The sequence below is a fragment of the Electrona antarctica genome (genome assembly GCF_951216825.1).
Source record: "Electrona antarctica genome assembly, chromosome: 3".
Taxonomy (NCBI): Eukaryota; Metazoa; Chordata; class Actinopteri; order Myctophiformes; family Myctophidae; genus Electrona; species Electrona antarctica.
Window position 1 is genome coordinate 25,878,512 of NC_136808.1, and position 23,879 is coordinate 25,902,390.

A 23,879-nucleotide genomic window follows, 5' to 3' on the forward strand; every position below is an offset into this window, starting at 1 on the left:
CGTAGCGCGTGGAAGGAACACGTTATTCCAACCAGTTCCTCTCCCCTCCATCAGGTGCCCCGGCCACCGTGCCCCCTATAATACAACAATTCAAAGCAATAAACAAAAACGGAACAGAACAGTAACATTTCCTCATCGTGTGACGTTTAGCACGTAGGCTATGTTTAAAAACAGTTGCAGACACTTGGGGGGTAAGTCTGCAATCAAAGATTTAAATTGACCATATGTCATGGGAGAACAGATCTTTAAAGGAGCATTCAGTGATTTGGATGATTTGGAAAAAACCCTGGTCCGCCCCGGTAACAAGATGTGCACATGCACGCTCTACAGTGGGGGGGACACGCAACAGGCCAACACCACACACACCAAGGCCCGCCCCCGCTCGATCATGATTGGCGGAAGGCCCCTCTCTATCCTGATTGAATGAAGGCTGGGCCACCTAGCCAAAAACGAAGTTTTTTTGACCCCCAGGGGTTTACTGGGGACAGGGAGGAACTCCTTATATGGTCAGCACACTCTATAGTAGGGAGGATTATCACAACAAAACAAAAAATCACACCCGTGTGAACTGAGTGGTGCAACTCCGTGTGGGTGTCCCCGGGGGTTCCCCGGAACTTCCAGACCCACAGGAACGCGCCCAGGTTGCCAGCCCGGTTCCGGAGAGCCGCCCGGCGTCCGAAACGATCGAGAAATGACAGAGTAAAGGTCCCCACACACCGAGCCCGCTTTTCGGATTTTTAGTGGCGTTTCTCCATCGGTTTTCCGAAAAACGCGTCCAGTGTGCAACCACCTTTACTGTGTGGGAGAATTAGCATTTAGCAGACACCACTCTGGCTGTTTTCCCCACCTCTGTGTTATGAATATGGAGATAAGAGGTTTCTGCCCCAACAATATACAGGGATTGGAATCGAATCAAAAAATTAAGTTTTGTTGCATGTTTGTGTTTTTGTTCCTCAGAGGAAAATCCAACGTCTCAGACTCACCTTACACCCCGTAGGAGCAGAGAATGGAACAAAGCAACCAAACAGTGGCAGATCATCAGACACGGTACGTTTCAAAGCCTTCCCTCTATACCGTCGGAGAGAGAGGGTTCATGGCAGTCCGTACTCCGTACGTGCTGCAAACCGCTTCAAGCTGTGCTCCTCTCCTCTGATGTTCCTAGACACACCCTAAATCACCCTCACTAATACGTGGCAGGTGCACAAACACGCACACACACACACGGACGGACACACACACACACACGGACGGACGGACGGACGGATACACACACGCACGCACACATGCACACGCACACACTCACGCACACAGACACACAGACACACACACACTCTCGGTTTGGTCCTGGGATGAGGCCACAGACCCCCATAACTCTGAGAGGGTACAAATGGACCTGTAAGGGTCTATTTGTACCCTATCAGACACTATTGCCATAACATTGTCAGACTGTGTAATAGGCAGACAGAAATAAATGATCTGCAATTATTCCACCCTTTGCAAACACCTGCAGGCACTCTTTTCACCTCCAGTAGATGCCAATTAAGCTCTGTTAACACGCTCCAAGACTTAATAAGAGTTACTATTAGTCAATTCAATTCAAAGGAGCTTTATTGGCATGAGAAAACAAATGTTTACATTGCCAAAGCAAGTGTCAAAATACAATAAAAACTGTTGAAAATGGGGAAAGTATATACAGTTGGAATGGGTACAGCATTTTGTAAACCGAGCTATGTCACATTGCATCATATATAGACTACATGATGTTATACAGGGTATAAAGCTTTTTTTAAACAAATAGCAGCATTTATTTTTTGCAGTCACTTTTTTTGCACTCAAGAATATTTAAATGGCATATGTGTCTAAAGTTGGCATCTCTGTTTACATGTGCAGTAGGTCTACTTGGTACAGATAGTCCTTAGGGTGGTTGTATTCCATTGTTTCCATGTGCAGTAGGTCTACTGGGTACAGATAGTAGTCCTTAGGGTGGTTGTATTCCATTGTTTCCTTGTGCAGTAGGTCTACTGGGTACAGATAGTAGTCCTTAGGGTGGTTGTTCACGAATCTCAAATACTCAACAAACATGACTCGCTCAACTATCAATCATTTAGCCAGGGGCCCCTTCAAGGACCCCTGGGGGTCCATTAGGGGGACCCCCACTATGAGAACAAGTGCTACTTATAGCACTAAGTATAGCACCACTGTCATACAAAATAAAAACCTGTTCAGCCCTGGTATGCTTCTTTAGACCTGTGGTTTTCAACCGGTGGTCCTTGAGGGGGTTCCAGGTGGTCCCCTGCAGCTAAATGATGCAGAGTTGGTAACCAAATGGACCCTTATTAGATCTTCAACTCTTTGAGAGTGTAAAATGAAACCAATTAAACCCTTATGGGTCCATTTGGTTTCATTTTTCACTCTCATTTCACTCTCATTTGCATTAGTTAATTTACAAGGCGTCTTATCTACAAAATTAGAGAATGTAGAAGAATTGTTATTTGATAAAAATGTGCCTATCATCTCACCACATCAATACAACATGGAATTGTGGACAAAAATCATATCCAACGATATTCAAAGTTTTTGGTCTGAGAGGCTAAATGTCATCAAATGGTTGTTCCGTCGGCTCAAATGCCGAAGTAAATAATGGGCCTTGATATGACAAAGGTTGAAAACCATAATCAACCAGTGCTCTAGATGTCCTCTACTGGTTCTCTAGCTTAGTTTATACACCTCTCTAAGTTCTATATTTAGCAGCATTTGACACAAAGGTGCTTTTAAGATACTGTTGCACCAAAAGAGGTTCCCCGATGATTGCAAGCCAAGCAGCCACTTATAGTGCTTTACTGTCAAGTGTGTGTGACATTATGGTACACAGCAGTGGTGTAAAGTAACTAAGTACTTTTACTTAAGTACTGTACTTAAGTACTATTTTGAGGTATTTGTACTTTGCTTGAGTATTTCCAATTTTCAATACTTTTACTTCTACCCCACTACATCTCAGAGCCAACATTTGTACTTTAACTTCACTACAATTATTTGAAAACTTTAGTTAATAGTTACTTTGTCGATTTCTTAACCACTTCAACCCTATATATTTTGGCCATTTGAAAATAGCCTATCTACAAGCTCACAATGCGTCTAATGAACTAACATTATGCTCACTGTCACATTTACTGCTGTGTTTTCGTTTCTTATCTACTTTGCGTATAGTCTAGAGTTATGCAATGTCAACAGTGAAGGGTGTGGGCACATACTGTACAGTAATAATGTATTGCATACTCAGCTGTTATTAATTATCTTCAGCGTGATAGTCACACAGCAAACTGTGGAAATATCATTGTATCAGTGAGCTGGTGGTTTGCGGTGGTGTAAAGCATTGGTTCCCAAACTTTTTCCATGTCAAGGACCCCCAAATTGACACTAATGAGCCCGCGGACCCCCATTTGAAGATATATTCCAGGGACCCCCATAAGAGAAGGTTTTTACGGCTCCAGCAGTGATTCTCAACCCGTTTAATTTAAAGGACCCCCCAGTTTGACATGCATTAGTCTACGCTACGGACCACCCATTTTATGACATTTCTATCTCTGGGAAAATCAATGTTAATTTAACTCTGAGAGTGTACAAATGGAACCAAATGGACCCATAAAAGGTCCATTTGGTTCCAAACTATCATTTAGCTGGGGACCCCCTGGAACCCCCTCAAGGCCCACTGGTGGTCCCCTGGACCATTGGTTGAAAATCAAGCATGCAGTACATGGGCAACTGGCGGCCCGGGGGCCCCACCTTTACTTAATGTGGCCCTCAGGTTAATATCAGACGGTGGAGAAGTGACAGAGTTACCGTATTGCAGCTCGGACATGCTGCCGTGATCATGAGCTCACCTCCCGTTCTTATGACAGCGACTGGAGGTTTGGTTTTGAGGACAACTGCTTTGAATTGCTATTATTGTTCACACACACACAACAGAAACCAATGGATTATATATTTCAAGAGTGAGATAATACAATAAAATCCTAATCATTCTTCCTCCACACTGGGAGAAAAAACAGCATCTGAAAGTTTGATGGGGCATTTATTACACGTGAGTGCAGTTAGAACCGTTCCATTGCACCTTATGAGAGGCAGGGTTCGTCTGATAAGGTGTCTATAGCTTGTTATGTATATATTCTCAAGTCTGTTGACTTTGAGAATATACATTGTGCACATGTATCGGTACATTACCCTCAGGGTTTGTTATTTGACATGCTGAGCACGTCATGTGATGTATGGTTTTGAACAGGCACGCTGCCTCCAGGGCCTATACTGTGTTGTTTGCTATAGGATGTGGTTCTGTTTGTACTGGGGGGGATTCGTACTAGGCCTTAAGGGAGATCAGATGTAAGTGTTTGACAGTCGAGAGCGTGAGAGGAGAGTTGCGTCCCTTTAATTAACAGTAGTGGAAAAAAATACTTGATTGTTTTTACTTAAGTAAAAGTGTAAAATACTGCAATGTAGAAATACAAGTAGATATTACGTTCGGAATTCAAAATGTACTTGAGTACAAAAGTATTGGCATACTAAATGCACTTGAAGTACCAAAAGTAAAAAGTATAGTCATCATGCAGAATGTCCCATTTCAAGTTTTCAAAATGTATACAAATCTTTTGAAAATAGCAGATCTACAAGCTCACAATGCATCGCATCGCGATGCATTGTGAGTTTGTAGATCTGCTATTTTAAAATGGCTGAAATGTATACAGGGCTGAAGTGGTTACTGTATGTTTTCTAATAATAATACAAATCTACAACTTCAAGTTTTCAAATAATTCTAGCGTGTAGTAAAAGTACAGTACAGTATAGTTTGGAAATACTCCGGCAAAGTACAAATGCAGCAAAATTGTACTTAAGTACAGTACTTCTTGAGTAAAATGTACTCAGTTACTTTCCACCACTGCTCTTTTTAAGTAAACGCCTGGGAAGGCTTCGAGTTAGCTCCTCCAATGAGTGCACGTTTGTTTTTTGTTTTTTTGAACAGAAACATGTTATGTTATCATGTCATTATGTTACGTAACATGTTCTGCACACCTTCTGATGAAGTGCAGGAGTTGACGTATGTAACACGTACCTTGGTCTGGAGTATACCATACATGTAGTATGTACCAACTTTGCACCTAATTGCTAACTGCAGCGTCGATGAGTAAAAGCTGCAAGATTTATGTCCTTGGTGGATTTGGAAGCTGCAGCTATATAGGTCTCCCACGCGGGAGAAACATGTGTTAGATGGAATGCCCCGCTGTCACCATTCCCGACAGCAGGGTCACAATATGTCAATATGGAAGAGAAGGGAGTATAGTGGTCTCCCTACTCCAACCTATATGGAAGAGAAGGGAGTATAGTGGTCTCCCTACTCCAACCCCTGAAGAGAAGGGAGTATAGTGGTCTCCCTACTCCAACCAATATGGAAGAGAAGGGAGTATAGTGGTCTCCCTACTCCAACCAATATGGAAGAGAAGGGAGTATAGTGGTCTCCCTACTCCAACCTATATGGAAGAGAAGGGAGTATAGTGGTCTCCCTACTCCAACCAATATGGAAGAGAAGGGAGTATAGTGGTCTCCCTACTCCAACCTATATGGAAGAGAAGGGAGTATAGTGGTCTCCCTACTCCAACCCCTGAAGAGAAGGGAGTATAGTGGTCTCCCTACTCCAACCTATATGGAAGAGAAGGGAGTATAGTGGTCTCCCTACTCCAACCACTGCAGAAGAGAAGGGATTATAGTGGTCTCCCTACTCCAACCCCTGAAGAGAAGGGATTATAGTGGTCTCCTACTCCAACCCCTGAAGAGAAGGGAGTATAGTGGTCTCCCTACTCCAACCAATATGGAAGAGAAGGGAGTATAGTGGTCTCCCTACTCCAATATGGAAGAGAAGGGAGTATAGTGGTCTCCCTACTCCAACCACTGAAGAGAAGGGAGTATAGTGGTCTCCCTACTCCAACCACTGAAGAGAAGGGAGTATAGTGGTCTCCCTACTCCAATATGGAAGAGAAGGGAGTATAGTGGTCTCCCTACTCCAACCACTGAAGAGAAGGGAGTATAGTGGTCTCCCTACTCCAACCACTGAAGAGAAGGGAGTATAGTGGTCTCCCTACTAAAGAGAAGGGAGTATAGTGGTCTCCCTACTCCAACCACTGAAGAGAAGGGAGTATAGTGGTCTCCCTACTGAAGAGAAGGGAGTATAGTGGTCTCCCTACTCCAACCACTGAAGAGAAGGGAGTATAGTGGTCTCCCTACTAAAGAGAAGGGAGTATAGTGGTCTCCCTACTCCAACCACTGAAGAGAAGGGAGTATAGTGGTCTCCCTACTCCAACCACTAAAGAGAAGGGAGTATAGTGGTCTCCCTACTCCAACCACTGAAGAGAAGGGAGTATAGTGGTCTCCCTACTGAAGAGAAGGGAGTATAGTGGTCTCCCTACTCCAACCACTGAAGAGAAGGGAGTATAGTGGTCTCCCTACTGAAGAGAAGGGAGTATAGTGGTCTCCCTACTCCAACCACTGAAGAGAAGGGAGTATAGTGGTCTCCCTACTAAAGAGAAGGGAGTATAGTGGTCTCTACTCCAATATGGAAGAGAAGGGAGTATAGTGGTCTCCCTACTCCAATATGGAAGAGAAGGGAGTATAGTGGTCTCCCTACTCCAATATGGAAGAGAAGGGAGTATAGTGGTCTCCCTACTCCAACCACTGAAGAGAAGGGAGTATAGTGGTCTCTCTACTCCAACCACTGAAGAGAAGGGAGTATAGTGGTCTCCCTACTCCAATATGGAAGAGAAGGGAGTATAGTGGTCTCCCTACTCCAATATGGAAGAGAAGGGAGTATAGTGGTCTCCCTACTCCAATATGGAAGAGAAGGGAGTATAGTGGTATCCCTACTCCAACCACTGAAGAGAAGGGAGTATAGTGGTCTCCCTACTCCAACCACTGAAGAGAAGGGAGTATAGTGGTCTCCCTACTCCAACCACTGAAGAGAAGGGAGTATAGTGGTCTCCCTACTCCAACCACTGCAGATGGAATATATCGCTGTTATCTCCATATTTTACTTTACATACCTTTTTGTAGCAGATCAAAAGTAGCAGATCCGCAAGTTCAAGCTTGTCGATCTGCTACTTGTTTTGATGCTTTTGAATTTGAACCCTGAAAAGTAACAGCTTTGGACTTCCACAAATACAGTTTAAACAGTTTCGACACAGTTGAACTGGCTCCAAGCTGGCTGAATGTTGTAATAATAAACGGAACATCACACGCTTCCGTTTTCGGAGGGTGTGACTGTCCTGCAGCATGGCTATTGTTGAGTTGATAACAAGACAGTCAGCTCAAGGGTTAAAGCACTTAAGCGCTCTGTGCGGTGACTTCAACACATTAGTCACTCACTGCAGAGACACACGGGTTGACGTTAGACTCTGTGTGCACGCCACAACCACACACTGTGTGTGTGCACGCCACAACCACACAATGTTCATTTATATTATATCATCTCTGTCGGGAGGAAACCTCATGTCCAAAACGTATACTTTTTTTTAACCTTTATTTAACCAGTAAAAACACATTGATACAGAGTCTCTTTTTCAAGTGGGAACTGGCCAAGAGGCAGATACTTCAGAGGCCAATGTTTTAGTCTGGACTGCAGGTCGTTCCATGACCAGGGACCAAAGAAAGCTTTTCAGGGTTGTATAGTTCACAAATAGAATGTAGATCTGCTACTTTTAATGCTTTTGTGTGACGTTAATTCATATAAAAAATTAATAAAAAACACACAACAAGTTAGAATCTGGAGATAAGAGGTTTCTGCCCAACAGCAAGTGGATACATAAACACCTTCCAGGTTGGTAGCAGGAGGCACATGATTCATGTGTTTGCTTTGATTCTGAATCCACACAGAGAAAAACAAATAGACACACACACACACACACACGCACGCACGCACGCACGCACGCACGCACACGCAGTATCACAGTATCACACAGACAGACACAGTCGAAAACCCTATGTACAGTTTCGGTAGTTGACTGGAGTCCCTCAGGGGGTCTATACTGTCCGAGACCCCTTGTTTTTTGAGGGGCACCAGCCACTCCTATATTAAGCTATTCCCATTGACAATGAATGGAGAATTTACGTCATATCTGGACGAGCGAATCAGCTATTTTTGTCCTACACATTGACAATGAATGGATGATGTAGGATGATAAGAGCACCCCTCACTTCACACGGGTGTGATTTTGTCCCCCCTCTATATCAAATCCCTTCACCAAATGTTTGCCCCAGAATAGGGACGCTGTGTGTATAACACGCTGTTTTAGGGCACTGGTTCTCAAAAGTAATGAAGTAAAATATATATAATATCATAAAGAGAGAATTAAAGCCAGAGCAGGGGTCCTCAAAGCCGGGTCCGGGGACCCCAGGGGTCCTTGGATGGGGGTTCCAGGGGTCGCCAGCAAGATGAGTTAACATTCTAACCACTTGATCCATTTATACGCTGGCTACGGGTATTCAAAAATAGCCGATGATCTAATAAATTGTTAAAGTAGCAGATCTACATCTGCTATTTTTGAAAATAATAGAAAAAATGGCGAAATGGTTTGAAAGTTTTTGATTAATTTAGAATTTCTTTCAACATAAATCTTCTCTTCTGGGGGTCCCTTCTGGCACAAAACCTTTTCAAATGGGGGTCCGCGGCCAAATACATATGATTTTGGGGGTCCTTGACATGAACCAGTGGTTTAGGGAGGATGCCACTGTGTTTTTTAGCAGACATCTGCATACAGAGGGAACCAACAAGAAGAAGCATTCTGGACTAGTGACAAAGGCACCTTGCATAGGACATTAATTACTACAGAAGTATGCATCCTGACAGGTCATGAAGGAAAAAGAAAACCCGAATTGACACTAATGAGCCCACGTACCCCCATTTGAAGAGATATGCCAGGGATCCCCATAAGAGAAGATTTGTACGGCTCTATAAGTGATCCTCAACCCGTTTGAATGGCATTTCTATCTCTGAGACCCCAATTTATATTGTAAAATCAATGTTAATTTAACTCTGAGAGTGTACAAATGGAACCAAATGGACCTGTTAGGGTCCATTTGTACACTCTCAGAGTTACAGACCCATAAGGGCCCATTTGGTTCCTAACTATCATTTAGCTGAGGCACCCCTGGAACTCCCTCATGGACCCCTGGGGACCCCACTTTGGGAACGACTGATCTAAATGTCTCAATAGAAGAGCAGGGAGACCAAATACAACCACCCCCAGTTGTATAAGTTATATTGTATTAACATCCTCTGACTGACTGGACAAAATTACATTGTATTCAGTGTTAAAAAGTTACATAGAGCTGCTTTAATAAATGTAAATGTATGTTTCAGAGAGGAATGTCATATCACATGCCTCTCGAGCAACATTTTGTAAACAGTAGGTAATTTTCGCCGAAAGGAGGTTTCGGTTGGAGAGAGACAAAAACAAAAAACAAAACAAGCTTTGTGATTTAAAGAAAGAAGAAAGAAGATGGGGACAACAGGAAAAAAGGAAGAACAAAGTACTTAATGAATGAGGAAGGACATACCTAAACCGTTGCAGATATTGGGTTTCAGTGTCAACTGTGGCAAAGTGTCTAACCACCATAACATTAAAATTAAAAGGCGTGTCTGGTAACCCGACGCGAGAGAGAGAGAGAGACAATCCTATCGGTTACTATGGCCTGGATTCAACGTAATGCATCACCGCAGCATCACAGAGCTGGAACGGAACTATGGCCTGGATTCAACGTAATGCATCACCGCAGCGTCAGAGCTGGAGCGGAACTATGGCCTGGATTCAACGTAATGCATCACCGCAGCATCACAGAGCTGGAACGGAACTATGGCCTGGATTCAACGTAATGCATCACCGCAGCGTCAGAGCTGGAGCGGAACTATGGCCTGGATTCAACGTAATGCATCACCGCAGCGTCACAGAGCTGGAACGGAACTATGGCCTGGATTCAACGTAATGCATCACCGCAGCGTCACAGATGCATTATGTTGCGGTGATGCAACGTAATGCATCACCGCAGCGTCACAGAGCTGGAACGGAACTATGGCCTGGATTCAACGTAATGCATCACCGCAGCGTCAGAGCTGGAGCGGAACTATGGCCTGGATTCAACGTAATGCATCACCGCAGCGCCACAGAGCTGGAACGGAACTATGGCCTGGATTCAACGTAATGCATCACCGCAGCATCACAGAGCTGGAACGGAACTATGGCCTGGATTCAACGTAATGCATCACCGCAGCATCACAGAGCTGAAATGGAATTTTGGCCTGGATTCAACGTAATGCATCACTGCAGCGTCACAGAGCTGGAACGGAACTATGGCCTGGATTCAACGTAATGCATCACCGCAGTGTCACAGAGTTGGAACGGAACTATGGCCTGGATTCAACGTAATGCATCACCGCAGCGTCACAGAGCTGGAACGGAACTTTGGCCTGGATTCAATGTAATGCATCACTGCAGCGTCACAGAGCTGGAATGGAACTATGGCCTGGATTCAATGTAATGCGTCACTGCAGCGTCACAGAGCTGGAACGGAACTATGGCCTGGATTCAACGTAATGCATCACCGCAGCATCACAGAGCTGGGGCGGAACTATGGCCTGGATTCAACGTAATGCATCACCGCAGCGTCACAGATGCATTACGTTGCGGTGATGCAACGTAATGCATCACCGCAGTGTCACAGAGCTGGAACGGAACTATGGCCTGGATTCAACGTAATGCATCACCGCAGCGTCACAGAGCTGGAACGGAACTATGGCCTGGATTCAACGTAATGCATCACCGCAGCATCACAGAGCTGGAGCGGAACTATGGCCTGGATTCAACGTAATGCATCACCGCAGCGTCACAGAGCTGGAACGGAACTATGGCCTGGATTCAACGTAATGCATCACTGCAGCGTCACAGAGCTGGAATGGAACTATGGCCTGGATTCAACGTAATGCATCACCGCAGCGTCACAGAGCTGGAACGGAACTTGGCCTGGATTCAACGTAATGCATCACCTCAGCGTCACAGAGCTGGAACGGAACTATGGCCTGGATTCAACGTAATGCATCACTGCAGCGTCACAGAGCTGGAACGGAACTATGGCCTGGATTCAACGTAATGCATCACTGCAGCGTCACAGAGCTGGAACGGAACTATGGCCTGGATTCAACGTAATGCACCCCAGAGCACCACTGATATAGAAACATAGGTATTTCTGACAGCCGAAAACTGTCATGATTTAGAAGACATTTTTAAAATGTCGATGTCAGGTCTAAATGGGTTAAGTAAATATACTTAGTGACTTTCCACCCCTGGGAACTATATGGCACACACAGAGTGAGTAGTTTACTTGAATGCAGCATTGAGTTTCATCATCACAATGCATCCAGTCAAAAGGAGGGTCTCTTCAAAGTCGGTCAAATGGATTCAGTCAAATGGGCTGCAAGAGAGAATCTACAATGTCAGTGTCTGTGTGTGTCTGTGTGTACTGTGCATTAGGTTTAGGGGCTGGTCTTAGACTGTGTGTCTGTGTGTGTCTGTGTGTGCATTAGGGTCTTAGACTATGTGTCTGTGTGTGTCTGTGTGTGCATTAGGGTCTTAGACTATGTGTCTGTGTACCTGTGTCTGTGTGTGTCTGTGTGTGTGTGTGTGTCTGTGTGTGCATTATGTTTAGGGGCTGGTCTTAGACTGTGTAGCCTCGGAAACCCAGACGTTTTTATTTCCAGGGAGAAAAAGAAAAGTCTGGGACCGAGTCCACTTCAATTCGGCATACAGTAGCGCAAACGTCTATCACTCTCTGCTGATTTCTGATCGTCTGCACCTTTGTTAAATTGACGCGCACACATACACACACACACACACACACTCCTCTCTCTCTCTGTTGCTCTAATTAATTAGTCTCATGACGCGCTCAGATTGGGTTTAGACTAGTTATGACTTGATTTGTACTAGTTGCAGAAACACATTGTGAGCTTGTAGATCTGCTGTCTTCAGTGAGGGACATGATGTGTCATGGCAAAAGGGGTAAAAATGTCATTTATAAAATTTCTGCCCTAAAATCGTCGGTAGTATTGTGTGTGTGTGTGTGTGTGTGTGTGTGTGTGTGTGTGTGTGTGTGTGTGTGTGTGTGTGTGTGTGTGTGTGTGTGTGTGTGTGTGTGTGTGTGTGTGTGTGTGTGTGTGTGTGTGTGTGTGTGTGCGCGCATGCACGCATGCGTGCGTGTGACGTGTGCGTGTGACACGTACGTGCGTGCGCGCGCACCGCGTGCGAAGAAGAGAGCAAATAAGCCCATGCCACGTTAATAAATGGACGGTGACTCTTGGAATGACGGCTAAATATTTGACATAACGTTGATAGATAGCATCTTGTTTTCATCTGATTCTGTGTGATTCTTATGTAAGTGGACGTGGCAGTGGCCTCTCTGACCACAGGGTCCAGGGAGGGCCTTACTTACACAACCAGATAAAAACACTGTGCAGCAGCAGTACACGTAACCAGGGACGTGCAGAGTGTTAGAGGGGCAGGGGCTGAAATCCTGTTAAGAGAGCACTTTTGGACAAAACTAGCAGATCTACAAGCTCACAGCGTGTTGCGCTGTGACGCGTTGAGAGCTTGTAGATCAGCTATTTTCGGGGGCGCACTCTATAGCTAGTGGAGATGCGGTGTACGACATTGGATTTCTAAACAAACGCAAAATACTGTGTTCAAGTTCAGGAGACTTCGGGGGAAAAAAGCAATTCTCCTGAATGCTGCCCTCCGGTATGGCATGGAAAGGTGTCATTCGTGGTCTGGAAAGGGCAGTTGTTTTACAGACGGGTAAAAGGGCAGGGGCTGAAGCCCCCTTTGATGTCTGTGTGTGCACGTCCCTTCACGTAACATCCTTATCACCACATAGTTTTCGCTTCGTCATATACATCCAAAAAAAAGCACAGGAGGCTTGCCAATCACCCCCTGTATGGAGCTCCCTCAGGCCCCATAACGTTAATTATGAATAGAGAGTATGCGTGTGACATCATCATCAAACCTGGAAGTTGTGCAGGAATGCCTACTGAGTGGCATCCAAACAGAAAAGTCCTATCTGATTGCATTAAACAACATTAAACAATTAAACTCACTTTGCCTGTTGCTTTGCCACTCGATGTGCCACTCGATTTGCCACTCACTTTAAACATGCGCATACCCTCTATTGAGTGGGCAAAACCCTTCCTATATGCAATTGTTGGTCAATATAAGTAAATGAATATATGCAAACCACAGTAGTAGGTTTTTCATATATTTTTTTATTTTGCATATTTTCCTATATCATGCCTAATTTGCATAATTAAATGTACAATTTCAGAGAACTTGTAATACAATAAATCATTGTCTTCATGTCTTCATCTGGGGAGTTTCATTTTGATTTGTATTAATTTCATTTTGTAGGTGAAATAACAAAAAAATATGTGATGCATATGAAAAAGCTATTCCTGTGGAAGGGTTATCTTATCAATATTAATTTACTTATATTGATCCTATAAACAATTTCATATAGGTATGGTTTTGCCCACTCAATTCATAATGGCTTGCTAAGTTGCTAATATGTGCACAGCATATAAACGGCTATATTAACCCAATCTGGGCGGGAGCCCCATTTGTTGTTTTAAGCATTGTTTACTTTAGCTATGGAAGAATTGCAGATCTACAAGCTCACGTGCCGCGCTACGAGCTTGTAGATCTGCTATTTTCGTGACAATGTGGCGCAAATCTTTGGATATATATTATTTCAGAGCGAACGCTTTTAACTCAAATCTTTGCTTATGGGTGGTCCCTGGAACTATACATATTTTCAGATGGGGATCCGTGGCCAACACAGTATAACTTCTGGGGGTCCTTGACATGAAATAGTTTGAGAACCACTGCAATAGAAATCTAAAACGGGGATCGAAACGTTGATTCAAATAAACCAGTGGAGCTGAGTTTTCATACCAGTGTTGCGGACTCTATTTTCTCCCCTACCACTGCAATAGAAACATGGGTTTATCAGAAAACTGGTAGGAATTTGAAGCAATTTTTTTTGTAGAATCGTCCTCTGGTCTAAATGGGTTAAGCATTAGGCCTTTCGAGCTGTTGTTAGGCATTGTGACGGCCATGCTTGCCTCCATCCATGTGTTGGAATTGACAAGACATCCGCCTACGAGAGGAGCTGCTGTCTGGACAGACAGCATGTTCTCTTTCTGTGTAGATTACGTGGTGGAGTTAAATGTTTCAGCAGTCCCTGTGCTCTGTTCTGTCCATGAAGCAACACTGGCGTCATTGTTCCAGAGGTTTTTTTCCTTTAGTCTTATCTGTGCTGGCCTGGGTGTGGGAACGTCTCTCTCCCTCTGCTCTCTAGGCTAGAGGTCCTGGCTGGGGGACACAGTACCACTATACTGTAGTTGTTATTATGTGTATGTGGGAGGAACGCTCTCTCTTTTTTACCCCATTTAGGCCGAAGTTCGATTCTACAATGTCTTCTAAATGTTTCTATGTCAGTGATTCTCAAACGGTTTCATGTCAAGGACTCCCAGAATTATAAGTAATTGGTCGCCGACCCCCACGTGCGTGCGTGCGTGCGTGCGTGCGTGCATGAATTATATCCAATCCAAATCCCTGAACAAAATATTTCGCCTGATAACGGAAGCACTGCATTCTGGGAAAAATGCAAAGCAATTCATTCACATAAACTCATAAAGGATGGACCAAAAAAAAAAAAATCAGCATGGGTTCTGTCTGTCTGTCTGTCTGTCTGTCTGTCTGTCTGTCTGTCTGTCTGTCTGTCTGTCTGTCTGTCAGGTTTGTCTGTAAGTCTGTCTGTAAGTCTGTCCTATACGCATATCTGTTCGTCCGATCGACTTGACTTCACACTTGGCAGGTGTTTCTGTGTGAGTCCTCCAGGAAGTGCGGTGTCAGGTGTGGAGACGTGTGGTTGAGCAGTTAGTTCCGTATACGTTCACTGCAGTGGTATAGTTAAATACACAAGGTAAAAATGTAGTGACGTCACGTGGACCACTGGACCTATATAAATATCATAGGCTATAAATACAGTTAGCACTATATATACAGTAATAAGGGCCTTTAGTGTTTTGGTTGAATGAGTGTTAAGCTTGTTTATTGGTTGTGAAAATAATCAGCACAAAGTTTATCAGTTTTATACGTTTATTTAACAGGGACAGTACAAAAAACAATGTATCAAGTTGTAAAAACATGAAACCGTTGCATTGTACATAGGGTTTATAGACGAGGCTAATTTGCAACCCCAGTCCATGGTTAGGTCTTTCTATATATACACATTTATATACACTATCTATGCAAATTTGAACTACCTATACTAAAAAACAATTGTTTACAAAAAAAATACATGAGGATGCATCTAATCTAATAATACACAATACTAATAATATTTTACAATATACTTACAATACCCATTACATTGACCTATAAAACAAAGTAGACATAACCACTCAGGTAACCAGTCAGACACTAAACATGTGAGCACAGTTGATTTGATTTCAACCATAGTTTGAGTCCTCTGTAGAACACATTCCCATCCGTCTATAGTTTTAGACCCGTAGGCAAGGAGTTCCAAAGGTTTTGTCCCCTTTACTGAGAAGGCAGATTGCTGCCTTACTGTCTGCCAGGATTCAGGAACTATACCTAGTAGCAAGCACTGAAATGTGATGTCATCTGTGGATCCAGACGGAGATATTTCTGAGCGCCATCAGTGTTGGATTAAACTGACTCTGTGTTTTAATGCAGAGATACATTTTGTGATGTCTGCGTTATGTATGAACAGATGTACAGTATATTTGAACAGATGTACAGTATATTGATTGATGATTTACAGGCAATACTGATTTAATTATATGCTCAGGCATATCTTTAAAGGACATTGTAAACACGGGGCAAATATTGCATGTACTGTACGACTTACGGTAAGTACAAGGGGCAAAAACAGAGTTGAATGAAAATACATTCCGTACAAAAAACGTAGCTACTTTAATGATAACCTTCGGATGCCGTGGAATGTTTGAACAAAAGGGATAGCCGATACTTGTATAAAGTCTGCCCTTTCATTAACCCCTCCTTTACAGTTTGATGTAACTCTCAGAGCTTAAGCTATGAAACCATAAACAACATCCACAAAAGCATTCTTCGGTAGGCCTATAATATTATTGCCTTTTCTTCTGGTGCAGGAGGAGAAGGCGAAGGTTGTCAACGGGGCGTGGAAGAAGAAGAATGGGCTGATCCAGAGAGAGCGGCCAGCTGGCAGCGAGTCACCTGAGCAGGTATACAACCAACAACAACATCCTTCAGCCTCCAGCCTTATAATGACTGATAGCTGTGTCGCCGTCACATGCACAGCAAGCAACCTTTCTGCCAGTGGTGCAGGGGAAAAAGTACTCCATTTTGTTACTAAGGTAAAAGTATCAATAGGCCTACTGCAATATAGACATGCTCCGTTACAAGTCCGGAATTCAAAATGTATACTTGAGTAAAAGTACAAAGTTTTGGCTGTCACCCAGGCGGCTGCGTGCATGTGACCTCGCCCTTGGTAATAATAATCAGAATCTACAAAGTAACTATAGTAACTAAAGCTGTCAAATAATTGTACTGGAGTAAAAGTACAATATTTACCTCTGAGATGTGGTGGAGTAGTACAGTAAAAGTATTTAAAATTGGAAATTACAAAAAAAAAAGTACAAATGCCTCAAAACTGTACTTAAGTAAATGTACTTAGTTACAGTACTTTCCACCACTGATGAATGATAGCTGTGTCACCTTTAAATACACACCCAGAGAATGCTTCTCTGCAGATGTTAGACACTCACACTGGTTCCACATACTGTAACATGTAAAATGAGTTACAGCTATAGGAGTAACACTCTTTTGAGTTGTGCAACCACTCCAAGGAACAGCAATGTCTGTCCCTCCCTATGTTCATATGTCCATCCCTATGTCCCTATGTTTAGGGTACCAATAGGGGCAAAAGTGGCGCTGTTGTGCCAGAAACAGAGAGAGAGAGATAGTGTTGCACTGTTGCCTGCTCAGAGAGAGAGAGAGAGAGAGAGAGAGAGAGAGAGAGAGAGAGAGAGAGAGAGAGAGAGAGAGAGAGAGAGAGAGAGAGAGAGAGAGAGAGAGAGAGAGAGAGAGAGAGAGAGAGAGATCCTGTGGGTCTGGAAGTTCCAGGGACCCCCACACGGAGTTGCACCACTCAGGTGGTGGATGATTTTTAAGAGTTTTCCATTTAAAATCACGCTGGATAAATAAAGCGACTGTGTTTAGTGGCTCAATAGCCCCTCCCCGTGACCGCACATCTAAAATATGAATGCTTCTAAAGACTCTTGGCCAGTCATTTGTTCGATTAGCGCGACCACCTCCACCATTGCTGTTTTGGGGAGACGAGGAGGCCGTCTTCTTCTACAGCCAAATAGAATGGTGGTGAACGGTGGCGGTTGCTGAACTATCAGCGCCCCCCACTGGCGGGGGTTGAGTTATGGTTGGTTCTAAATGTGAGGTTGTCACTTTTAGTTTTAGAACCGACGTGGAAATACAGTATGCACTGCAAAGAGCACACAAACCTCTCCACTTATTCATGCATTGCACAATTATGAATGAAAAATACAAAATCAGATCCATGCACTTGGCTGTGAAATAGTCTTGTGCCTCTATAGATTCCTTCCTGTGATTCAGCAGCAGTGACAAAGGAAAGGAAAGAAGTATTTATTTTTTTATTTTTTTTCTTCTTCTCTGAGTTGTTTGAAAATGAGAGGATGTGTTGGCTCCCCACAAGAAATCCATTGTTTGTTCCTGCTACAGACTTAAGTATCCGCTTTTTGTGATAGTGGAAGATGTGTGAGATATTGTTATACTTTTAAGCCCTCCCTCAGTTTGATCATAATAACAAGCTGGCACGCTATAGAGGGTATGCGCGTGACATCATCACCAAACCCCGACGTTATGCAGGAATGTCTACTGAGTGGCAAAAAACTACTTTCTGGCCTTGAGAGCCCATACATCCAAACAGAAAGGTGCTATCTGATTGCATTAAACAACGTTAAACAATGATTTTTTTAAATGTTTTTTTGTGGCTTTCGCCTTTATTTTATTTTTTTATGGAGGGACAGACAGTAGGCTGACCGGAAATGGGGAGAGAGATGGGGGGGGGTGACATGCAGTAAAGGCCGTCGGGATCAGGAGTCGAGCCCACGGCACACTGCCAGACCACTGAGCCACGGCTCAGGACGAAATTGTCAATATATTTAGTCTTAGTTTAGTCATCATACAGTAGCTTAGTTTTCATTTAGTTTCCATTTAGTTTTCGTCACGGACATTTTACGTCTTAGTTTTAGTCGACAAAATCAACACTGGGTTTAAGTGCTACCACCGCCATTGGCTGGTGGCGTGTGGAGGGCCATGGGGTGGTTGACAGACAGGCTGGTGGCTTGTGGAGGGAGGGCCATGGGGTGGGTGGCGTGGGTGGCGTGTGGAGGGGTGGGTGGCGTGTGGAGGGGTGGGTGGCGTGTGGAGGGGTGGGTGGCGTGTGGAGGGGTGGGTGGCGTGTGGAGGGCCATGGGTGGTTGACAGACAGGCGGTACAATGGGGGCAGAAGAGACGGCAGCAGCAGCAGCTCTTGTACACGGTTGCAGAAACATGACACCCTTTACTGCACTTTTTTAGTTGCTGGGTACCAACCAACCTCCCAGAGTTTCAAGTGCTCAGCATGCAGCAGCAGCATTGCTGGGAATATATATATATACCAAAAGCACATAGACAACAAACAATGTGCACAAACTGCGCACACAAACACATAATATGCTGTATAATGCTTTCACACCTGCACGCACGCACGCACGCACGCACGCACGCACGCACGCACGCACGCACGCACGCACGCACGCACGCACGCACGCACGCACGCACACACACACACACACACACACACACACACACACACACACACACACAGAGAGAAACCAGTGGAGTGTGTATACTGTGTGGCTTTACAGAAACCTGACCCCACTGCGCTGCCGGCCCGTGATCCTTTCTCTCTCTCTCTCTCTCCCTGAAGCACTCGGGATCGGTGGCATCGGAAGCCGTGACCAATGGGGAGCCGGCGGAAGGCTCACCGCCGCAGCAGCAGCGCCATGGGCCGAAGGTGTACGGCGTGGTGCAGACGACCACGGGCGCCGACAGGCATCAGGAAGTGATGGCGCGCGAGTGGTCCGTCAGTCACCTGCAGGACGAGATGCGGTACATCCGGGAGGTGAGTGAGTGAGTGTGTGGTGGCGGAGGAGTGCGGCCGGCGGGGAGAACTAGCGGGGGGGGGGGCAGGCGAGGCGAATTTAATCCATTCTGGATGGGAACCCTTTTTGGTGTTTTAAAGCATCATGTTATACTTTACTGTTGAAAAATAGCAGATCTACAAGCTCATAGCGCGGCACAGAGTGCTACGCTAAGAGCTTGTAGATCTGCTATTTTTGAAAATATGGCGCAAATTAAATCTTTGAATATATATATTCTTTCAGAGCGAACGTTTTTTAACTCAAATCTTGGCTTCTGGGAGGGGGGTCCCTGGAACAACATATTTTCAGATGGGGGTCGGTGGCCAACTACATATATTTTTGGGGGTTCTTGACATGAAAATGTTTGAGAATAGAAACATGGGGTTTTTCAGAAAACTGTCAGGATTTAGAAAACATGTGTAGAATGGAACTCAGGTCTACGTGGGTTAAAAGGACTGAAGGCAAACAAAACCAGCAGCAGGGTGGCCTCCTGCCTCGAGGTCTACTTTGTGTCTTCAACTAAAAACTAAAATAAACATGTGCCTACGGTGAGAGTTTAACCACAGAGAACCTCAGGGCTTTGTGCTAGTGTCCTTTATGTTCTTCTGTATTTCTCTGTATATTTTGGTGGCGGAAAGCTTGTCGATCTGCTTATTTTCTGCAAAAAGCTTTCTCCAAGATACTGGGGTTAAGGGTTAGACACCGGTGCTGGGGTTAAGGGTTAGGGTTAGGGTTAGATACTGATGCTGGGGTTAAAGGGGCACTTAATATTGTATAGTTTTGGTTAAAAGATGATGTGTTATGTTGCTGTATTTGCAGACACAATTTGAACTGGAACACTATACAATTGAAGCTGAAAAAAGATTTGTGAGTACTGGGGTTCCCTTTCCTGACTGGAGGAAAAAAGTGGTACCCCGATCTGAACGTTGGTTTACTAAACTAAAAAGTTGGAGAGACATGGAGATGCTGTTACTGAACAAATACAAATGATTATTATCGGAATAAACAACAACCAAACATTTAAGTTTTTATGACTTTAATGTAACTCTGAGAAATGTTATCATGAAACATGGAAGATATAATGGATATGTACAGTATGGAATATGGATGCATAATGTTTATATTAATTTGTGTGTGTGTGTGTGTGTGTGTGTGTGTGTGTGTGTGTGTGTGTGTGTGTGTGTGTGTGTGTGTGTGTGTGTGTGTGTGTGTGTGTGTGTGTGTGTGTGTGTGTGTGTGTGTGTGTGTGTGTGTGTGTGGTAAAGGTCAGAGACTCACTGGAGAAGGTCAGAGAAAGGATGTACGGACAGTTTGGAGGGATGCAGCAGTCCATGCAGCAACTCTCACAGGAAATCAGGGTAACGCACGCACGCACACCCACCGCATGCGCACGCGGAAATATACTTTACACACTTACATAGTCTCCATATTTTAACTTTTTGTGTTTTTTCGTAATTCAACGCTACCTGATCACACTACGTACAGCGTGACACAAAAGCATCCAAATTAGCAGATCTACAAGCTCGAAACGCACTGCCAAACAACACGTTTTGAGTTGGTAGATCTGTAGCTTACTTTGCTATATAGATCTGCTATTGCTTTTCCGGATTCAAATTTAAAAACGGAAATCGTAAACGTAATCGCAGCGTGTCATGGGTTCGAGTCCCGATCCCGACGACCTTGCGTGTGTCATAAAACAGTATTTAAATAGAAAAATAGGACGGATGGATGAATAGACAGATTATTTTTTTGTCGATCCCACAAGGGGAACAATTCAGTTCTTGAATCTCAAATCTTGCAGTTTTCTCAGAGCTTCATCCTCCTCCAGTGCAATGAATCACGAATGGTGAGCTGTGAATAAATGTGCCATGTGTTCCCGTACAGACTGCCAACTCCCAGCGCAGCACTCTGGAGTCGGAGGTGAGGGTTCGAACGGCAGCCATGGACAGCTTTGATCAGATGAACAGCTCCCTCATCTCTGCCAACCTCGGCCTGCAGGTAACACAAATCAAGCTCTCGGTTTCTGGAGGATGGGGGGGATGGGGGGGGGACGGGGGGAGTGGTGGAAAGTAACTAAGTACATTTACTTATAAGTACTGTACTTAACCCTGCAGGGACCGACAGTGATTTTGGGCAACATTTATATAGAGTACCGCTTTCTGTCACTTTCAGTAGAGGCCGCCAGTACACAGGTTCATGTATTTTTTTATTTGCATTGAAATCCTCATAGGGCGATTTTAGGTCGCTTCATATAAGAAGCCCAGCTGTCAACACATTGCGTTCCTGAGATTCCTCGTTGACGTAAGCTCAGCTGGCGGTGACTCGACTAAATATCAATAAAAAATAGACCCATGCAAACGGTGCCGTGTCATTAGTCAGAAGGTTCATTGTTCTGAAATGACTATCCCTATGTCTAACCCTAACCTAAACATAACCGCAAGCACGGGAGCAGTGCATGTTCGCCAACCTTAATGCATGTTCGGACTAACGGGACTTCGGATCTATGGGCAGTTCCCCATGCAAACACACTGACACTCACATGCAGCTGCTGCATGTGAGTGTCAGTGTGTTTGCATGGGTCTGGAACCAGACCCAGGTGGTCCCCAGCTAAATGGTGGAGAGTTGGTAACCAAATGGACCCCTATAGATCTTTAGATATACCGTATATTTGGTTTCATTTATTTTTTACACATTATTGTAATTTTTTTTAAATTATTGTTAAACATCTGCATTTAAGTTTATTTTCAAGAAGTTCTCTACAAAATTAGAGAATGTAGAAGAATTGTTATTTTTGATTGTTTGCCTGTTACCGGTCCGGTATCTCTCCCAAGGTCTCCCACTGGTCTGGAGAGGAATTGTAAGGGTGGAAATAACAACTGTGTCTCCTTTGTCAGAAATCTCTCCTGGAGAACTGTCAGAACCGAGTGGACACCAGAGACGAGGTGAAGAGGCTCCGCTCCTCCTGTGAGAAGACTGAGGAGAGGCTGAGGGAGAAGGAGAGAGAGCTGTCTGCAGCGAGGCAGGAGAACCACACGCTGAAACTACAGGTACGCACGCACGCACGCACGCACGCACGCACGCACGCACGCACGCACGCACGCACGCACGCACGCACGCACGCACGCACGCACGCACGCACCACGCACCACGCACGCACGCACGCACGCGAGCATGGGGGGCTAGCCCAACGGTAGATCCGGCCCTGATCCTATACTGACTCACCTACCAGTGAGGAGCCCCCACCGGGAGGACGTACTGTTGTATCCTACTGGCTCTCCTCCCAGTGAGGAGCCACCACCGGGAGTACGTACTGTTGTATCCTACTGGCTCTCCTCCTAGTGAGGAGCCTCCACCGCGAGGACGTACTGTTGTATCCTACTGGCTCTCCTCCCAGTGAGGAGCCACCACCGGGAGTACGTACTGTTGTATCCTACTGGCTCTCCTCCCAGTGAGGAGCCTCCACCGGGAGTACGTACTGTTGTATCCTACTGGCTCTCCTCCCAGTGAGGAGCCACCACCGGGAGTACGTACTGTTGTATCCTACTGGCTCTCCTCCCAGTGAGGAGCCTCCACCGCGAGGACGTACTGTTGTGCACGTTCGCGTTGCGTTTCCAGCTTGGCAGATCTGCTACTTTTGATGCTTTTGTGTGAAGCTGTAGTATGATCAAGCAGGGCATTAATTTAGGAAAAAAACCCACAAAATGTTAAAATAGAGGTTTCTGCCCGATAGTGACGATATTATGCGGTGCCTCCGATGTCTGAATTGCCTCAACTAAATGTTTAATTTAAAAAATATATATATTTTCTACACAACAAAAGTGTTTATTGATGAATAATCAAGAGTGTTCAGAAATAACCCATAGGACTAAAAATAGTAACAATTCCAGTACAGAGAGGCATAGATTATAGATATCTGTTACAACGCATAGCATGGAAACAGATATACCACATTGGTGTCTACTTGAGCACTGCTATGGGATATTACTTTATACAAACTCGGACTGTTACTATACACATATACTATTAGCCCCAGTATGTTCCCTCAGCACTATGCTCATTCTGTAGCTCTGAGATGAGGTCACACCCTGGGCCCCTCCCACCGCTGTTCAGAAACGGTGCATGTTTCCACAAGGAACGCTTCTTACCCTTTTCTGCACAATGGATCCAAAAAGTGAAGGGCCAAAATAGTTTTACACTAATTCAAATTAGGATCGGCCAAGAAAATCCAAGTTTAAATGGTTACACGAGCGTTTACAGCGGTTGTTTAGTCAGCCGCTTCCATGTTTATCAAGGAAGTCGTGCGTGTGTGTGTGTGCGTGCATGTCGAGTGAACTGAAGTCTGTAGAGTAGAGTACAGTTCATGACGTTTTGTGCCAGTGAGAAGGCGAGCCGCTGAGTTTTGGACCAGCTGCAGGCGCCTGAGGGAAGACTGATGAAGACCAATTATAATCTAAACGTGCAGTAATCTAAACGTGAGGAAATGAAGGCGTGGATGGCTATTTCTAGTTGTTGTCGG

At 44.6% G+C, this 23,879-nt stretch overlaps 1 protein-coding gene across 1 annotated transcript in view; it reads left to right on the forward strand.

Annotated features, from left to right (window-relative positions):
- The window catches only part of LOC306919718 (uncharacterized protein), a 59,438-nt gene that overhangs the window by 3,045 nt on the left and 32,514 nt on the right, over positions 1 to 23,879 (forward strand). The window contains exons 2-7 of the mRNA XM_079496272.1: positions 958 to 1,047; positions 16,274 to 16,366; positions 19,150 to 19,344; positions 20,629 to 20,721; positions 21,248 to 21,361; positions 22,258 to 22,410. Coding sequence (XP_079352398.1) covers positions 958 to 1,047; positions 16,274 to 16,366; positions 19,150 to 19,344; positions 20,629 to 20,721; positions 21,248 to 21,361; positions 22,258 to 22,410 — 738 coding nt within the window. The remainder of the gene's footprint in view (positions 1 to 957; positions 1,048 to 16,273; positions 16,367 to 19,149; positions 19,345 to 20,628; positions 20,722 to 21,247; positions 21,362 to 22,257; positions 22,411 to 23,879) is intronic.